At 46.2% G+C, this 17,200-nt stretch overlaps 1 protein-coding gene across 4 annotated transcripts in view; it reads right to left on the bottom strand.

The window, feature by feature from the left end:
* Window positions 1-15,391, bottom strand: part of MSANTD3 (Myb/SANT DNA binding domain containing 3) — a 40,483-nt gene extending 25,092 nt beyond the window's left edge. Inside the window, exons 1-3 of one of the 4 annotated variants that reach the window (XM_075314903.1) lie at window positions 15,077-15,391; window positions 14,139-14,205; window positions 93-519 (exon numbers count right to left, since the gene is read on the bottom strand). In XM_075314903.1, coding sequence (XP_075171018.1) covers window positions 93-519 — 427 coding nt within the window. In that variant the 5' untranslated portion in view covers window positions 14,139-14,205; window positions 15,077-15,391. The remainder of the gene's footprint in view (window positions 1-92; window positions 520-14,138; window positions 14,206-15,076) is intronic. The other 3 variants (XM_075314900.1, XM_075314902.1, XM_075314901.1) reach the window with 3 other exon arrangements.
* Between the last annotated feature and the right edge of the window lie 1,809 nt (window positions 15,392-17,200).

Below are 17,200 nucleotides of genomic sequence, written 5' to 3'. Positions count from 1 at the left end.
TGATGACAGATTCTACATAATACAATATTATACATTCCATATCAATATCCTGCCTTCATTTCTCCTGGCACTGGAGTCTTAGAAGCCTTTACCTGGATTGGAAGAGTCATGATTGTATTGAGATTCCTCCTCAGATGGAGTCTGTACATAGTAGATCTGCTCTGGAATCATACTCGCTACCTTTTCTTTTAGGCTGTTTGAGGCAAGCCCACATCGCATCAATTTTTCTCTTCTTTCGTGGGCCATTATCTTTCTGGTCCTTGCTTTTATATTCTCCCAGCACTTTTTTAGCTGTTTAAAATCTCTCAAAGATACACTAGGTTGAGAGTTGTACTCATGAGCTAATGCTTGCCATGTGCGCTGCTTGAGAGCAATAGTCCGTGCATCACTTTTCTTGCACTCCAATACATATTTATATTTTTCTACCAGAGCCAAGAGGACATTCTTCTCCAGTTCAGAAAAGTACTTGGCCGGTTTCAATACTTCGTTGTTTTGCATTTTCCACGGTACTGTAAACATCTTAAAGAGGAAATACAATTAGTACCAGAATAATGGCAATTAATATTAGTAAGCTTTATAAAATATTGTAAATTAAAATAACTGATAAACTATAGTACACATTTTACATAATAAGCCCCAACGATCTTTCGCAATGTGAAACGTGAGATACGGTAAGTTTAAATTACAGTGTTAGGACACAAACTGGGAATTACACTTTCAACAAACTTTGCATTTATCAATAGTACAGGTATATAAGAAACAATGGTATACACTGGTATGTAAAAGCTTGGTCTCCCCTGGTCAAAATTACTGTTATTGTGAACAGATAAAAGGTGAGAATAAAATCTCTGAAAAAGGCAGAAAGTTGAAATATTTTCTTTGTAGTTTAGGGGAAAAAAGAAAAAGGTACTTTCATCTTTTACATATTAACCCCTTCACCGCCAGGCAATTTTAATTTTCGGTTTTTCCTCCCCGTCTTTCGAGAGCTTTTATTTTTAAGTCAATGTTGCCATATGAGGGCTTGTTTTTTTTGCGGGAAGAGTTGTACTTTTGAATGAAACCATTAGTTGTAACCATATAGGGTACATGAGAATGAGGAAAAAAAAATAAAAAAATCCAAGTTTTGGCGTTTGGTACAGTGTGGCGAGAAAAATATTCCAAACAGATTAACTGATTTTATATTTTGATAGATCGGGCATTTCTGAATGCGCAGATAACAAATGTGTATATTTTTATTTATTTTTTTAAATTGTGTGTTATTTTCAATGGGGCGATTTTAACTTTTGGGTTTTTTCAAGCTTTTTTTTTTCACATTTTTTATTTTATTAGTCCAATTACCTGTGCATTTCTCCTGATCAGAGCAGCAGTGCTCTGATCAGCAGAAATGCTTATCTCTTGTATCAGCGCTCTCTCGGCACTCACAGGTAGTAATGGAAGCATCAGGGGTCATGAGTTGACTCCATGCTACAATGGCAACACATTGGCACCTCATGATCAGGTCACAGGGCTGCCGATGGCTGCAGGGAACAGCGCGATCTCTGCCACAACCATTTAAATAGCTCTGTCAGTGTTTGGCAATGCAGTCTAAAGGGTTAACCGGCGCGGGCGGATCTCCAATCTACCTGCTCCTTTTAGCCCCACGTTTGTTGATCAGCAGAAATGTGTGGGAATTACCACGGACTCGCTGTCAGAACCCATGGTAACGGGAGATCGGCGACCAAGGATGTACAGTTACGTCCTTTGTCGTAAAGGGGTTACAAATTAAAAAACTAAATTGGGCCAATGCAAAAGTTTGGGCTCTGTGTATGGTTAGTACCTAGTAGCACTCCCTTTGCCAAGTATCACAGTTTGTACAGTAAATGCTTTTTGTAGCCAGCCAAGAGTCTCAAATCTTGCTGAAGGGATTTTCATCCATTCTTTCGTGGAGAAGTCTTACAGTTCTGTGAGATACCTGGGTCGTCTTGCATGCACTGCTCTTTTGGAGGTCTAGCCACAGATTTTCAATGATATTGAGTTCAGGGGACTGTGTGCCTTTTGAGATAGTCTAGTGTGGATTATGACATGGTTATGATCATTATCTATTTGTAGACACTTCTCTTTTCAACTTCAGGGGGTTTTTATTTGTTTTTTTTTTACACAGATGTTATGTTTGCATCAAGAATGTTGAAGTTTAATTTAATCCATTCTTCCCTTTACCCATGAAATGTTCCCAATGCCATTAGCTGCACTACAACTCCAGAGCATGATTGATCCATACTCATGTATAATAGTTGGAGAGATGTTCTTTTCCAGAAATTCTGTGCCCTTTTTTCTCCACACATACCTGTGAGCATTCTGGTCAAAGCGTTCTGTTTTAAACCTCATCAGTCCACAGGACTTGTTTCCAAAATGCATACGTACTGTTTAGATGTTCTTTTGCATACTTCTGACGAAGTTTATGGTGAGGACACAGGAGCAGCTTCTTCTGATGACTCCTACATGAAGGCCGTATTTGTGCAGGTGTGTCAGAACAGTAGAACTATATACAAAAACTACAGTCTGCTAAATCTTCCTGAAGGTCTTTTGTAGTCAAGCAGGGATTCTAATTTGCCTCTCTAACAATCCTATAAGGAGCCCTCACAGAAATTTTGCTTAATCTTCCAGACTTTCTTGACCTCCATTGTCCCCATTAACCGTCTTTTCTTAATTACATTTCGAACTGAGGAAAGTGAAACATGAAAACGTGCTAGGCAGCTGCTTAAAAAAAAACCCAGGGCTGCTGTTTTTTGGCACAAGGTTAAAAGGAGGTTGTGGTTTTATAAAGGTTTATAAAGGCCTTTCCTAATGCAAGTGAAGAAGCCATAACCCTAATAGGCTAATTAAAACCTGAAACCTTGGTCAAAGTTATCTGAGCACACTGCACATGCACAGGATAACCCCTGATGAAGCTAATGAAGTAGCGACATGCTTAGGGTAGTAAGTAATACAGAACGCTGGGTACTTTATTTTCTATGGCAGTCAGTGTAACAGTGGCAACTGTTTGTTGATGGCTATTTAAATTATGTACCTGTTAGCTAGTGTCAGGATGATTTAAGCATATTTGCATTTTTCTTAACCATTTATTGTCCCCTCTGTATAGTGTGCTGCCAGGTACTATTGTATAGATATTATTGTCCAGTGTTCGTATATTTTGGTGATATTCATGTAAGATTATTATATCTTGTCCCAATATATTTGGAAATTATTCTTTTCCAACATATTTTTAAATGAAATATTTCTGTTTTTGTCAGTTTGTATGTGTTAATAAAGATCATGCTTTTACATAGTATGATTTGGGTGTGCACTGTTACCGGGCAGGTTTGTGTCCCTTTTTTGCATTAATTTTTGTGTTTGGACTGTGTTAGCACCGCAATCTGTACAGTTATTTGTGATCATTTTTGTGGTGCCCAATGGCCTTTAAGCGGTTCACATTTTTTTACATCATGAGACAATGTGGCCACTAAGCTTAGAGTGTCATCAGCAGGCTGCAACAGAGCTACAGAGAGACTGGAAGAGAGTCACAGAAAGGCATAGAAGTGGACGTCATTTGGCCACATCCCATACCGATAACCATCATTATTATTATTTATTTATAGAGCACCATTGATTCCATGGTGCTGTACATGAGAAGGGGTTACCTACAGAATACATACACAAGTTACGGTAGACAGACTAGTACAGAGGGAAGAGGGCCCTGCCCTTGCGGGCTTACATTCTATAGGATTTTGGGGAGGAGACAGTAGGTGGGGTGTAGGTTGGGCGGCAGCTCCGCACGGTGGTGGGGCGGCAGCTCCGCACGGTGGTGGGGCGGCAGCTCCGCACGGTGGTGGGGCGGCAGCTCCGCACGGTGGTGGGGCGGCAGCTCCGCACGGTGGTGGGGCGGCAGCTCCGCACGGTGGTGGGGCGGCAGCTCCGCACGGTGGTGGGGCGGCAGCTCCGCACGGTGGTGGGGCGGCAGCTCCGCACGGTGGTGGGGCGGCAGCTCCGCACGGTGGTGGGGCGGCAGCTCCGCACGGTGGTGGGGCGGCAGCTCCGCACGGTGGTGGTGGTGAAGCAGTGAGGTCATTGAAGGTTATAGACGTTTCTGAACAGATGAGTTTTCAAGTTCTGTTTTAAGTTTGCAAGTGTAGTAGATAGTCTGACATGTTGAGGCAGCGAGTTCCAGGAGACTGGGGATGCTCGGGAGAAGTCTTTGTGTCGGTTGCGTGAGGAGCGAATGAGAGGGGAGGAGAGAAGGAGATCTTGGGAGGACCGGAGATTACGTTTTGGAGAGTAGTGAGAAATTAGTTCAGAGATATACGGAGGAGATATATTATGGATGGCTTTGTAGGTCAGTTAGTAATTTGAATTGGATACAGTGGAAGATTGGGAGCCAATGGAGGGATTTGCAGAGGAGAAGAAGCGGGGTGGTATTGAGGAGAGAGGTGGATCATTCGAGCAGCAGAAATAAGGATGGACTGGAGAGGGGCGAACATGTAAGCAGGGAGACCACAGAGTAGGATGTTGCACTAGTCGAGGCGGGAGATAAGGGCATGCACTAGCATTTTTGTAGATTGGGAATTGAGGAAAGGGTGGATTCTGGAAACATTTTTGGAGTTGAAGACGGCAGGAGGTGGGGAGGGATTGGATGTGTGGTATAAAGGACAAGGCAGAGTCAAAGGTCACTCCGAGGCACCGAACTTTGTGTGCTGGGGAGAGCGTGATGTTATTTATTGTAATAGATAGATCAGGTAGAGTGTGTAGGTGAGATGGAGGAAAGATGATCAGTTCAGTTTTGGCTACGTTGAGCTTCAGGAAGCGAGAGGAAAAGAAGAAAGATATAGCCAATAGACACTCTGGGATTCTGGACAGCAGAGAAGTGACATCTGGACCAGAGAGGTAGATCTGAGTGTCATCGGCATATAAGTGGTACTGGAAGCCGTGGGACTTTATGAGTTGTCCCAGGCCAAAAGTATAGATGGAAAAGAGTAAGGGTCCCAGGACAGAGCCTTGGAGGGACGCCAACAGAGAGATGGCGGGATGAAGAGGTTGTGTGGGAGTGGGAGACACTAAAAATGCGGTTGTAGAGGTAGGAAGAGATCCAAGAGAGGGCGAGGTCTCTGACACCAAGGGAAGAGAGGATCAGTAGTAGCAGGGAGTGGTTGACAGTGTCAAAGGCTGAGGACAGGTCTAGAAGTAGGAGTATAGACAATGTATGCACAATGTCCTCCGGAACCACATGAATGCCATACAATTCCAGGCACATTTAATCAAATTTTCACGTCAGACTGTTCAAAACAGTTTACATCAGCATAGTCACTGTGCTAGACAACTTGCAAGGATACCTGACCACACCATGCACAGGCGTAATTATCTTATTGGACGAAGGAACAGTGGGCCTCAGATGTTCCCTGATGAAAGTTGATTCACGCTAAGCAGAAATGATTGCCCCAAACGATGTTGAAAACATCAAGGAGAGCGCTATGCATGAGCCACTTGTCAACAGTTGAGCCTTTGGTGGTGACATTAGAGTGTGGGCAGGTGTGTCTAGTCCATACAGAACTGTCCTACACTTTGAGAATGGTACAGTGATATGCCCCTACTACTTAAATAACATTAATCCAGTCATTGTAGCTCTGCATGAGCAACACAGGCCTAAATTTAATCTTCATGGATGACAATGTTCCATCTCTTTGAGGTCACATCATTAGGGAATGACTGCTAGAGACTGGGGTACCTCAAATGGAGTGACCCGCATTATCACAAGAATTAAATCTCATAGAAAACCTATGAGTCACCGTGTAAAGGCTAATAGCTCTGTACTCCAGAACCTCAATAACCTAAGGGCCGCCATTCAATAAAAATGGGACGCCATGCCTCAGACAAGACCACCACTTGTGAACAGCATGAGACATAGTTGTAAAGCTGTTATTGATGCTCAAGGCCAAACAACAAGTTATTGAGACATTTTTTTTGGGGGCGGGGGATTTGTGCTGCCGCAGGAACGAGGAACATCGGACCGTCGCAGCAAGGCAAATATGTTTTCACCGATGATACGATTACGACGCTTTTGCGCTCGTTAAATCGTATCATCTAGGCTTTACACACTACGATGTCGAGAGCGACGCCGGAAGTGCGTCACTTTCGACATGACCCCACCGACATCGCACCTGCGATGTCCTAGTGTGCAAAGTACCCCTAAGGCTAAAGGCCACGTCTCACTAAGCGACATCGCTGCAGAGTCACGGTTTTTGTGGAGCAACAGTGATGTTGCTAGCGATATTGCGGTGTGTAACATCCAGCAACGACCTGGCCACTGCTGTGAGGTCGCCGGTCATTATTCAATGTCCTGGACCATTTTTGGTCGTTGCTCTCCCGCTGTGAAGCACACATCACTGTTTGACAGCGAGAGAGCAACGATCTGAATGTGCAGGGAGCCGGCTTCTGCGGACGCTGGTTACCAAGGTACACATCGGGTAACCAAGCAAAGCGCTTTGCTTGGTTACCCGATATTTACCAGAGTTCGCAGCTTCAAGAAGCTGGCTCCCTGCACACGTAGCCAAGGTACACATCGGGCAACGATAAGCAAAGCGCTTTGCTTAGTAACCCAATGTGTACTATGGTTACCAAGCACAGCGTCGTTACACAGGTCGCTGATCTCTGTGGAGATCTGATTGACAGCTCACCAGCGACCATGTAGCGACGCTCCAGCGATCGATGCCAGGTCAGATAGCTGGAGCGTCGCTAAGTGTGACGGTACCTTAAGTTCACACACTGCGGTTTTTTTACGCTGCGTTTGTGCGGCACAAAAACGCACTTGCGGCAAAAAACGCATGCGTTTGTGTTTTTTCGCTGCGGTTTTGCTCACTGCGTTTTTTTTTATCAGTGAACAATGCCATTAAAGATTGTTGGGGGGGGGGGGGGGGGGGGGGGGGGGAAGTCTGATGTCATTTCCTTCTTCAATATGTTCTTCATTCTCCACTAGTGTATGCAGGAGAGCAGACATCTGCAGAACTCTAAAAGGCTCAGCATGCTCCATCCAGGACTGTATGCAGGAGTTTTTTGCCCTCCCCCCCAACTTTAGAGCGTATTCAAAAAGGTCTTTCCCCACATACATGAAAAACAGACCATTTCTCTTTATATGGAAAGAAAAAAAAAAAAGTGAAAAATGTAATGAGATTGTGGTTACATTTTTTCAACCATAGAGTTGCATTGGTAGTTGATCAAGCATCAGGGTGCTCAGCCAAGTATCGAAGGTCCTCGGATGTTTCACCCGTGAAAAAACAACCCCAACGCACAGGCTTGCTTCATTGCATGATGTGTGCTAGCACTCCAGGGAGAGCCATTAAGGCTGCTTTCACACATCAGTTTTTTGGAATCAGGCACAATCCGGTTTGTGCCTGATGCAACGGATCCATCTCAGATTGTGTAAAAACTGATGCAACGGATCCGGTAAAAAAAAAAAAAAAAAAAAAGATGAGAGAGAGAGAGAGAGAGAGAGAGAGAGAGCCCATCATCCCCGCACAAACACCGGCACTGCCGCACGCATCATCCCCGCACACCCCGGCACTGCCGCACGCATCATCCCTGCACACCCCGGCATTATCCCCGCACGCCACACCCCGACACTCCCGGACTCATCCCCCCACACACACACCACGGCACTAGCTCAGTGACGCTGACAGCGCGACTCCCTTCAGTTGCTCCGAGAAGCGGCGGTGTTCTACTGCCGCTCCTGTCAGCTTCATGTAGCAGAGCTGAAAGCGTAGCGGGACCTCTGGATTACTTCGGACTTGGAGGGGTATTTGGGGATTTTAATAAAGTGGTGAAAGGGTGTTTTTTTGCCTTTTATTTCAAATAAAGTATTTTTTTGGGTGTATGTGTTTATTTACTTTCACTTACAGTTTAATCATTGGGGTGTCTCAGACGCCTGCCATGATGAACCCCTTATTACTCCGATTGCCACCACACCAGGGCAATTCGGGATGAGCCGGGAATTCGGGATTCAGCAAAGGTGAGGCCCAAACTACCGTATTTTTCGGACTATAAGACGCACCAGACTATAAGACGCACCCTTGTTTTAGAGGAGGAAAAAAAAAAAAAAATAGAAAAAAAATAAAATTAAAGTAACAGAATGTGGACATGACACACTTATTTTACTGCTGACAGTGTTACTGAGGTAATAATATCCCCAAATTTTGTCCTCATATCCCCCATTCTGGGTACCTTCCAGGTATATATGTCCCCCCATCATTATATTATGTGTGATCCTCCCATCTGGTGTGTGTGTGTGAGAGATATAATTATATATATATATATATATATATATATGATCCAACTCCATCCAGGTGTACAGTAATGTCTTTATATACTATATTATTTATTGCCTTACTTTTACTGATGTGCTGCTCGCCATGCTTCAGTTTGGTCCTGGCAGTAGAAACAGTCTCCCATATCTCGAGGACCTGCAGTGATGTAATGAAGAGGCGGGGCACTGTGCTGTTTTGTGCTGCTCTGGCCCACCCCTCTGCATTACATCACTGTAGGTCCTTGTCAGTTACGGGAGACTGATCCTTCCTCTGCACTAGAAACAAAGTGAAAGTAATTTGAGCCCTCAGCACACAGACTGCGGCTGTGCTGTGAAGGTACGCCATGCTCTGGCCCAGACACTGCAGTGATCTGCACTTCTTCCGGGCCAGATATGACTGCAGCGGCACCCTGCTCCTGCCTCCTAAACAGCGGACACACAGTCTCCCCAGCCGCTGCAGGAAGCCGGCATCTGGAGAACCCACGTGTGACCGCTGTTTACATTAAACTATTGATTTGCTGCTCCTCACCCCCGCTGACTGCAGAAAGGTGGGCGGGGAGCAGCTAATGAATAGTCACTTACTTTAAGCAGCAGGCACACGTGGTTTCTCCAGCGTCGGCTTCCTGCAGCAGCGACCCTCCCTGCCTCCTGTGATCCCACTGCATACCGCTGACTCCCCACAGCTCCCTACCCCGCAGCTTCAGGCCATAAGACGCACCCCACACTTTCCTCCCAAATTTGGAGGAAAAAAAAGTGCGTCTTATGGTCCGAAAAATACGGTATCTTTATAAAAAAGGATAGGAGGGAGCACTATCTGCAGCCATAAAAACCCTAAAATATCAGCACGACTGATATGGAAAAACCCTGAGGCCACACTACCTCTCCCCCACTAGATCAGCACTCAGATGTTACTGGGATCCAAAAACACTAATATAGATGAGGGACTGAATTAATACCAAGCATGACAAAAGACATTGCAGAATCATGGAGTTAAGTATACAGTCACTTGCAGCAGGGAATGATCCCATTCCACCACGAACTCCACACAGACAAAATAGGAATCATGCATTAGTATCAAAGAAGAAAAGGAACAAGAAAGTGGAAACAATAAACAGAAGCACAAGACTACTTATTTGAGAGGCGTTCTGGTAGTGAGAAGGGCTGATTTCACAATGTCCTTAACACACAGGATATCCATTGAGCACCGGCAAGTAACAAGAGAAAACTACTCAGTTATATAGTCCAATCAGAAATGCCCGATTACCAGTCCTCCACAGGTGTGTGGCTTTCATTCCACAAATCAACTGCACCGCCAGCACTGACCACAAGAGGGAGCCCCAAACTGGAAAATGTATTCCCAACACGTCTCTCTGCACTGACTTTCACCCTCCTGTCCTGCGCCTCCAAACACAGTGCCCTGAGACAGGGGCTGCAGACCAGCAATGGGACTTCTGCCTGCCTGGCTCCCTCTGGGAACCTTCAAAGGGATTGCTGCTTGCCTAGCTCCCTGGTCCTCTGTGGCCACCTTCCAGAGGATTCGTGTGCTGCTTGTAGGCCAAAAGGTGTTTACAGCCACCCTGGCCTTCGGTGTTACTAGTAACACCGGAGGCCAACTAGTAAGTCCTGAAGTATTGTCCTAGCCAAGGGCCAGGACCCCTTTTGCGACCAATCCCTTCTCTTTGAGCTATGAAACGTGACTAAAAGGATATCTGACACTTCCTCCTAATTGGGATTCTTTCTTCCATCTCCTCAGACTTGATCAGGACCCCTGGGGTCCTCTAACCCCTAGTCGGTCTCCTCCCTCCTCCTGACTGACTCACCTAACCGCCAATTTTCAGAACTTAGCTCCACCCTTTTACCTCAGACTGCTCACCCACTAAGCTCCACCCCCTGGATGGTTCTAGAGACAGTGCATGGGGCTTTAGTGCCATAACCAGAATACTGGTCGCTAAGCATTAAAAATGGGACCTGCCCCGGCCCTGATCTAATGTGTGAGCCAACAATTGGGTGTCTGCTGGTTTTTAATGTGTAAACCGATAGATGGCTTCTTTCTGTGTCAGTGTCGATGGGATCCTCAGGAGCGCCACACTATACACAACTCCCCCCAGGTCTACCAGCTAGTCTCCACCATTGCTCCTAGTGTGGCATTGGCTGCAGCACTTGACATGTCCTCAATAGACAGTGAGCTCAGCGGCAATCTACACTGAACAGCTCCGCTCAGAGCCGCTGAGCTCAGCGACTGGCTGCCGCGCTGTGAAGGGGACGTCACCACCTCAGCCAATACCACATTCCCAGAGTGGTGGAAGACGAGAACAGCATTTTTGTTTGTTTTATTTATATAAACAAGATGCAGAGAGGCATGAATATTATAAGATAATCACCCCTTTAAGGCTGCTTTCACACTACTTTTTTTAACATGCGTCATGATTGTTTTTTTAACGCAAAAACGTGCCAGTGCAAATGCGTTTTCATTTCAATGCATTTGCAATGGACTCGTGTCAACATGCGTTCACATGCGTTTGCGTGCGTTATAGTGAGGATCTAGCGACTTGCAGTTTTTTTAACTTGTTTCAAAAACGCTACTTGTAGCGTTGTTTGAGCTGCGTCCAAATACTGCAAATTGCTGGATCCTGACTAAATAGCATGCAAACGCATGTGTACGCTGGGATGCTGATAGACAGGATCCTGCTTGCTCTACTGAACATGCACAGAAATCAGCCTCGCGTGATCAGTCCCAGTCCCTGTCCCCCTCCTCCGCCTGAGAGCTGCAGAGGCTCGTAACCAAGGTAAACATCGGGTAACTTGCTTGGATACCCGATGTTTACCTTGGTTACGTGTGCAGGAAGCCCGGCTCCTAGCAGCTGCAGACGCTCGTAACCAAGGTAAATATCGGGTATCCAAGCAAGTTACCCGATGTTTACCTTGGTAACGAGCCTCCGCAGCTGTCAGATGCCGGCTCCCAGTCTGTCACGTTCAGTTCCCCTCATTCCCGATCACATGACTCCAATGCTCGCCCATAAACTTTAAATGACAGGATCCTGCAAAACAACACTTGCATGCGTTTTTCTTTGTAAAAACAGGATCCACTTTTACAGCAAAAAAACGTTCATGACACATGTTAAAAAAACGTAGTGTGAAAGCAGCCTAAGCCACTGCCCAGGCAAACCGTGACACGTCGCAGTATCACAGGGCAAAGATGCATGTGACCACCATCTAAAAAAATCCCAGGCAAGAAGATAGAAGCAGTTTATTACCACTTCTACTTACTATTCCGCTGGCTACATAGCTCTCAGTGAACACTATATAGTTTACAGAGGATCAGAATTGCTGGGATTTTGCCAGCATAGTAGAGCTACCGTGTTTTTCCAAAAATAAGCCCTCTCCCAAAAATAAGTCCTAGATGTGGATCAATAATGAAGGGTCCATGCAGCTATAAAAAAGTTAGATACTGCAGGACACTTCATTATACACAGCAGGCACCCCGTAATCACACTCACCCAACGCCGAGCGGCAGGACCTGCAGTGATCGCACCCCCGCACACTTCCGATCTCACAAACACGCATCCGGTCTCACACTGACATCGGATCGCGCAAACACAAACACCACATCCAGTGACACCGATCACTTGTCGCCAGCACAATCCTGAGAGGCTGTGCGGAAGGACCTGCCACAACAGGACTTGTCGACACATGTGACTCTCTCCCATCATTCCCTGCGGCCGGCAGCGCTGGATGTGAGGTGTGTGTGCGCGCGTGTGAGTTAGCAGCAGAGGAAGACTGCATGCAGCACCTACCAGAGATCACAGGAGGACCTGGGAGCCACGCATATGTCCGGGTCTGGTAAGTGTGTGTGTGTGTGTGTGTGTGTGTGTGTGTGTGTGTGTGTGTGTGTGTGTGTGTGTGTGTGTGTGTGTGTGTGTGTTCGTTCTGCTTTTTTTTTTTGGGGGGGGGGGGGTAAACTTACCCTCCAACCATGTTTCTCCAAGAATAAGACCTCCTCGAAAAATAAGCCCTAGTGCTTTTTTGGGGGAAAAAAAAAATAAATAAGAGAGTCTTATTTTTGGAAAAACACGGTACTAGGTCTTGTCATAACACACACACACACACACACACAATAAAAAGCAGAGGCAGAAGCAAAAGAAAAAAAAAAATTAATTCAAAGATGGGACAATGATTATGAATTTGTCACCAGGTTTTTACCACCTAGTTTGAAAGCAGGATAACATAGGGGCAGAGACCCCGATTCCAGTAATCACAAAGTCTGAGAATCCTGACTTGCTGTGCACACGCTGCTTCTTTTTGCCATGCAGTTTTTGTTGCTAAAACAAGAAACCGCATGTCCATTGTTTGTGTTTTTTCACCAATTGATTTCAATGGAGTCAGTGACCGTCACACGTTGCTTTTTTTGTATGTTTTATGTGCTTTTTTGATGTCACTGGGGTTCCCTGCAGACATTTTCTCATCTTGTAGTCTTATTCAAGGTACCTTGCTGCAGTGAACTCTGGTGATGACCCAGGCGTCGCTGTGATCACCTTACAGGGACATTAGTAAGCGATTCTTCTCCCTGCATCCTGAGTGCTGCGATTGCATTGATTGCAGCGTATAGGCCATAAAACTGGCGACAGGTTCCCTTTAAGGGGGTTAGGCTCCTTTCAGATTGCGTTTTGCCTTACACGTTCACAGGTCCCGTTGGAGCATTCGTCCAAACCGCCCCTCCCCCACTCTGCAAAGCGTGTTTCGGACGCATGCGCCGGCAGGGCCATTGACTAATGGAGCACACTACGTTATCGTGTGCTCTGTTTTGTACCATTTTTGCACATATATGTTTTCTGCAGATGCACACCCGAACGTAGTCGACTACGTACGGGTGTCCATCTGCAGAAAACATACCGTATGTGCAAAAATGTTACAAAACAGAGCACACGCTAACGTAGTCTGTTCCATTATAGTGAATGGCCCTGCCGGCGCATGCGTCCGAAACACGCTTTGCAGAGTGGGGGAGGGGCGGTTCAGACAGATGCTCCGTCGGGACCTGTGAACGCAAGGCAAAACGCAATCTGAAAGGAGCCTAAAACTGCTGGGAGCGGCACGGGCACCGGCTGTGGGGAGTGAGAGCTGAGTCCCAGCTGTAACATCTGCTGGTGACCTGGCGGCGATCGCAGGGGTACAGCGCAGGAACCCCCCCCACAGTCGCTGTGATTAAAACAAAATGCAAAAAACACCACGCATGGAAAACTGCATGTGAAAAAAAAAAAAACACGCAATGTGCATTTTTTTTTCCGCTGCTTTTTTTTCCCTCCCAAACGTGTTTATACAGATTTTCTGCACATATAAAACACAACATGGCCACATACCCTTACTGGTTAAACCAGCAGTAGGTTACCATTAGGCTATGTGTCCACGGTAGAATGTACCTGCGGATTTTTCTGCATGAAAATCCGCGACTTTCGCGGCAAATCCGCACCTTATTTTTGCCGCGGATTTTTTTTTTTCCCATTCTATACCCAAAATCCGCAACAATAATTGACATGCTGCAGATTTTTCCGGATCAAAATCCGCGGCAAATCCGCCACGGAAAAATCCGCAGCATGGACACAGCATTTCCAAAATGCCATTGAAATGGCTTGGAAGTGCCGCTGCTGCAGATTTTCGGAAAATCCGCTGTAAATCCACAGCGTGGGCACATAGCCTTAGAGGGCTAATAGTAATAATCTTTATTTCTATAGCGCCAACATATTCCGTAGCGCTTTACAATTCAGGAGGATCATATACAAACAAGTAACAGTTATAGAAAATACAATATTTAGAGGGAAAAAAAAAAAAGAAAAACAACCTTGCTCGTGAGAGCTTACAATTGGTGTGCTCTCAGGTAGTCCAGCATATTCATGAGCTCTCTATAACTGCAACAGAGAAAACAGATTTTATGAGAATAAACAGCTCAGTAAGTGACATCGCTGGAATCAGGGTCTCTGTCTCTACATTATGCTGCTCTCAGACAGGGTAGCAAAAACCTGGTGATAGATTCAAGGGATTGTACAGTGATAGCTTGCTGATCGGTGGGTATTCCATAGCTGGGACCCGCACCGATCGGCAGATGAGGGGGGGGGGGGGGGGTTTACCCCCCTTGGAGTTACAGCGCACATGCCTGGCTGCCAGTCCATTCATTGCCTGTGGATGCTGCCAGCACAGTCCCATAATAAAGAACTGGAGCGTGTACAGTGACTGCAGTCTAACAGGGCCAGAGCCAAATAAGTTATCACCAGACAACCCCTTTAAGGCCCAGTCATTTAGGGGTTAAAAGCACTGTTTACTATGCTTTTGTGCTATGATTGTCAGGCAAGGTTCCTAAACACAACTATATATGAACATGGGGATTATTGGGGAGGTATGAGAGGGGCTCTCAGGTGATCAGTCACACAATGCACTACAATTATGGGGGTCCTGGGAGTCAGGGCCAGGGAAATACTCCAGATCACCATAGCAACCACAGCCAGTTTAAGGGATTGATAACCATGACAGTGCAGTGTGGGAGAGGGGCAGCGCCTGAGCCTGGCACACATTACCACACACACGAGTGGCACTAATTGTCTCCTCCAGCTACAGTCACATGCATAGGAATCAATAGATGGGGATGGGATAAATAAGGGAGGAGGGGTGCAATGCCAGAAAAGAGAGGTTAGAGTGGGAGGAGAATGCCCGGGAAAGGGTGGAGGGAAGCGAAAGGGGCCACAAACCATTCACGACAAACGAATATCCACGGTGCAATCTTACCGAGCATCGGGGCTGGCCTGGGCGCTCCCTCCACGGCCGGCGGGCAACAGTGGAAGCCGTGCCCGGACAAAGAGAAAGGCCGCGGTCTGCTCACCGGGGACTGCTCACCATAGGCAGCTCAGCATGAGTGTGCGGGCCTCCTCAGCGCCTGACCCACACGGCCTTTATGGCTGCACCTGAGCAGAACAAAGGACGAGCGCAGCCCTTCCTCCACAGCCTGCCAATTTCCCTGCCATTTGAGGCTCTTCAACCTGAGTGCATGCAAAAGGCCTTCCTCCCGATGCTGCCAGCTGCAGGCTGCACTGTGGAAGAGCCGGACTGGATGACTGGAGGGGACTGCTGCAGCCGAGTGCAGGGATGGAATGTGGAGGGGCACGCGTGGAGTGGGGGCACTAGGTCACTCTGATAGCACACCGTGGAGAACTGCTTAACTGGAAATTCCCACTATTTATCATGTGAGTGGCTGCAGGGGAGATAATGGGCAGGATTGGATCTCAGCCATAAAGGGTCTTTACAGAAAAGAGGCATCACCAGTAGAAAGCGCCCCTCCTGAGGTGTATTTCCATCTCACTGCTGGAGTGGTGCTTGTCTAAGTTTCCTGGCTTCTACTCACCTTTCAGCGTCTCCATCTTATTTACCTAGCAGGGTCCCCAACTCCAGTCCTCGAGGGCCGCCATCAGTTTTCAGGATTTCCTTAGCATTGCATGGGTGTTGGAATCATCAACTGTGCAGGTGATTAAATTATCACCCATGCAATGCTAAGGAAATCCTGAAAGCATGCACTGTTGGCGGCCCTTGAGGACTGGAATTGGGGACCCATGAGTCCTACCGCATCGGTCGGTCTTCACTTCGTGACCTGCACCAGCTCCACTGTTTCATAGGGTGTCGGAGGTCACAACTCAATACAAATCTATGAGAGCCTCGTTTTGGTTCTCATAGACTTGCATTGGGAGCCTGTGACGTAATCTCTTGACTTCCAGCCAAGTCAGAAACAGCGGCCACAAGATAGGGCCCAGGACCGGAACGATGTCTGTAAAGATGAAGACGCCGGAGCGTGAGTATATTACCAGTGGCAGAGACCTTAGATTAAAAACACCAATCTAGCACTGAAAAAAAACCCGCTGGAGCAGTGTACACACCAGTCTTAAAGGGGTTGTCCAGACTTGTGCCTCACTCAATACAAGTGAATCGAATGAGGCCAAACACATCTAGACAGAATGTGGCTGGAGGTATGCAAATCATGTAACTACCTGCTCCCAGATCCAGAGAACCACACATCTGGACAACCCCTTTAATTAGGACATATGTTGGGTAAGATGTGGCAATTCATGGAGCAGCACACAGCACTTAATAAATTAGACGCATCTTATCAGTGGCATGTGTCTTGCCAAAAATACTACTCCAGTCAGTGACTAGAGTAACATTTCTGGTGTAAGTTACTCTACCAATGTGGAGTAATTTTCGATGAATTCAGCAGGTGAACGTCATCCCACCCATACTCTGCCCACCGTAGCAGAGGGGGTTATGACTGACACAAAGGGGTCAGCTGTTTGCAAAATTTTGGGGCAACTTAGCATTGCGCAAAAAATGTTTCTACTTTTCCAAGTGTTTCTCCTTGGAAAACTGGTTTCCCGATAATAGTGCAGTGTAAACTGCCAGTCACTCAATGATCAAGCCAAACGCTCATTCATCGGGTGAAGCGATCTCTTACTTTGCTTAAAATGTAATGATTCTCGGCCGCACATCGTCCTGTGTAAAGGACACATCCATTTCATTAGAATTTCTTCTTTCTTTATTTTCAACATGGTTAAAATAAAGTATTCACTATGGTGAACGCTACCCTAGACTTGAGTCTGACGCATTTCCTGTGCATACAAGCGGCCTTAATATATTGCAATAAAGAATGGGTGAACATTGAAAGAAGTGACCCACCAATCTTAAAGCATTCAAAATCACACACAGATGAAGAAAAAATGCCTTGCCCTCAATGAAGCATTTTGGATACTAACTTTAAAAACAAAATACCCACAAGGTATGAATCATAGAAACAATTTATATTACATTTCTTAAACACATGCAATTTTTTTAAAATATTTTTTGCAGATATTTGACAAGTTTTATGAC

The sequence above is a fragment of the Anomaloglossus baeobatrachus genome, chromosome 6, assembly GCF_048569485.1.
Source record: "Anomaloglossus baeobatrachus isolate aAnoBae1 chromosome 6, aAnoBae1.hap1, whole genome shotgun sequence".
NCBI classification, from domain to species: domain Eukaryota; kingdom Metazoa; phylum Chordata; class Amphibia; order Anura; family Aromobatidae; genus Anomaloglossus; species Anomaloglossus baeobatrachus.
This window is presented reverse-complemented; position numbering and strand designations above follow the sequence as displayed.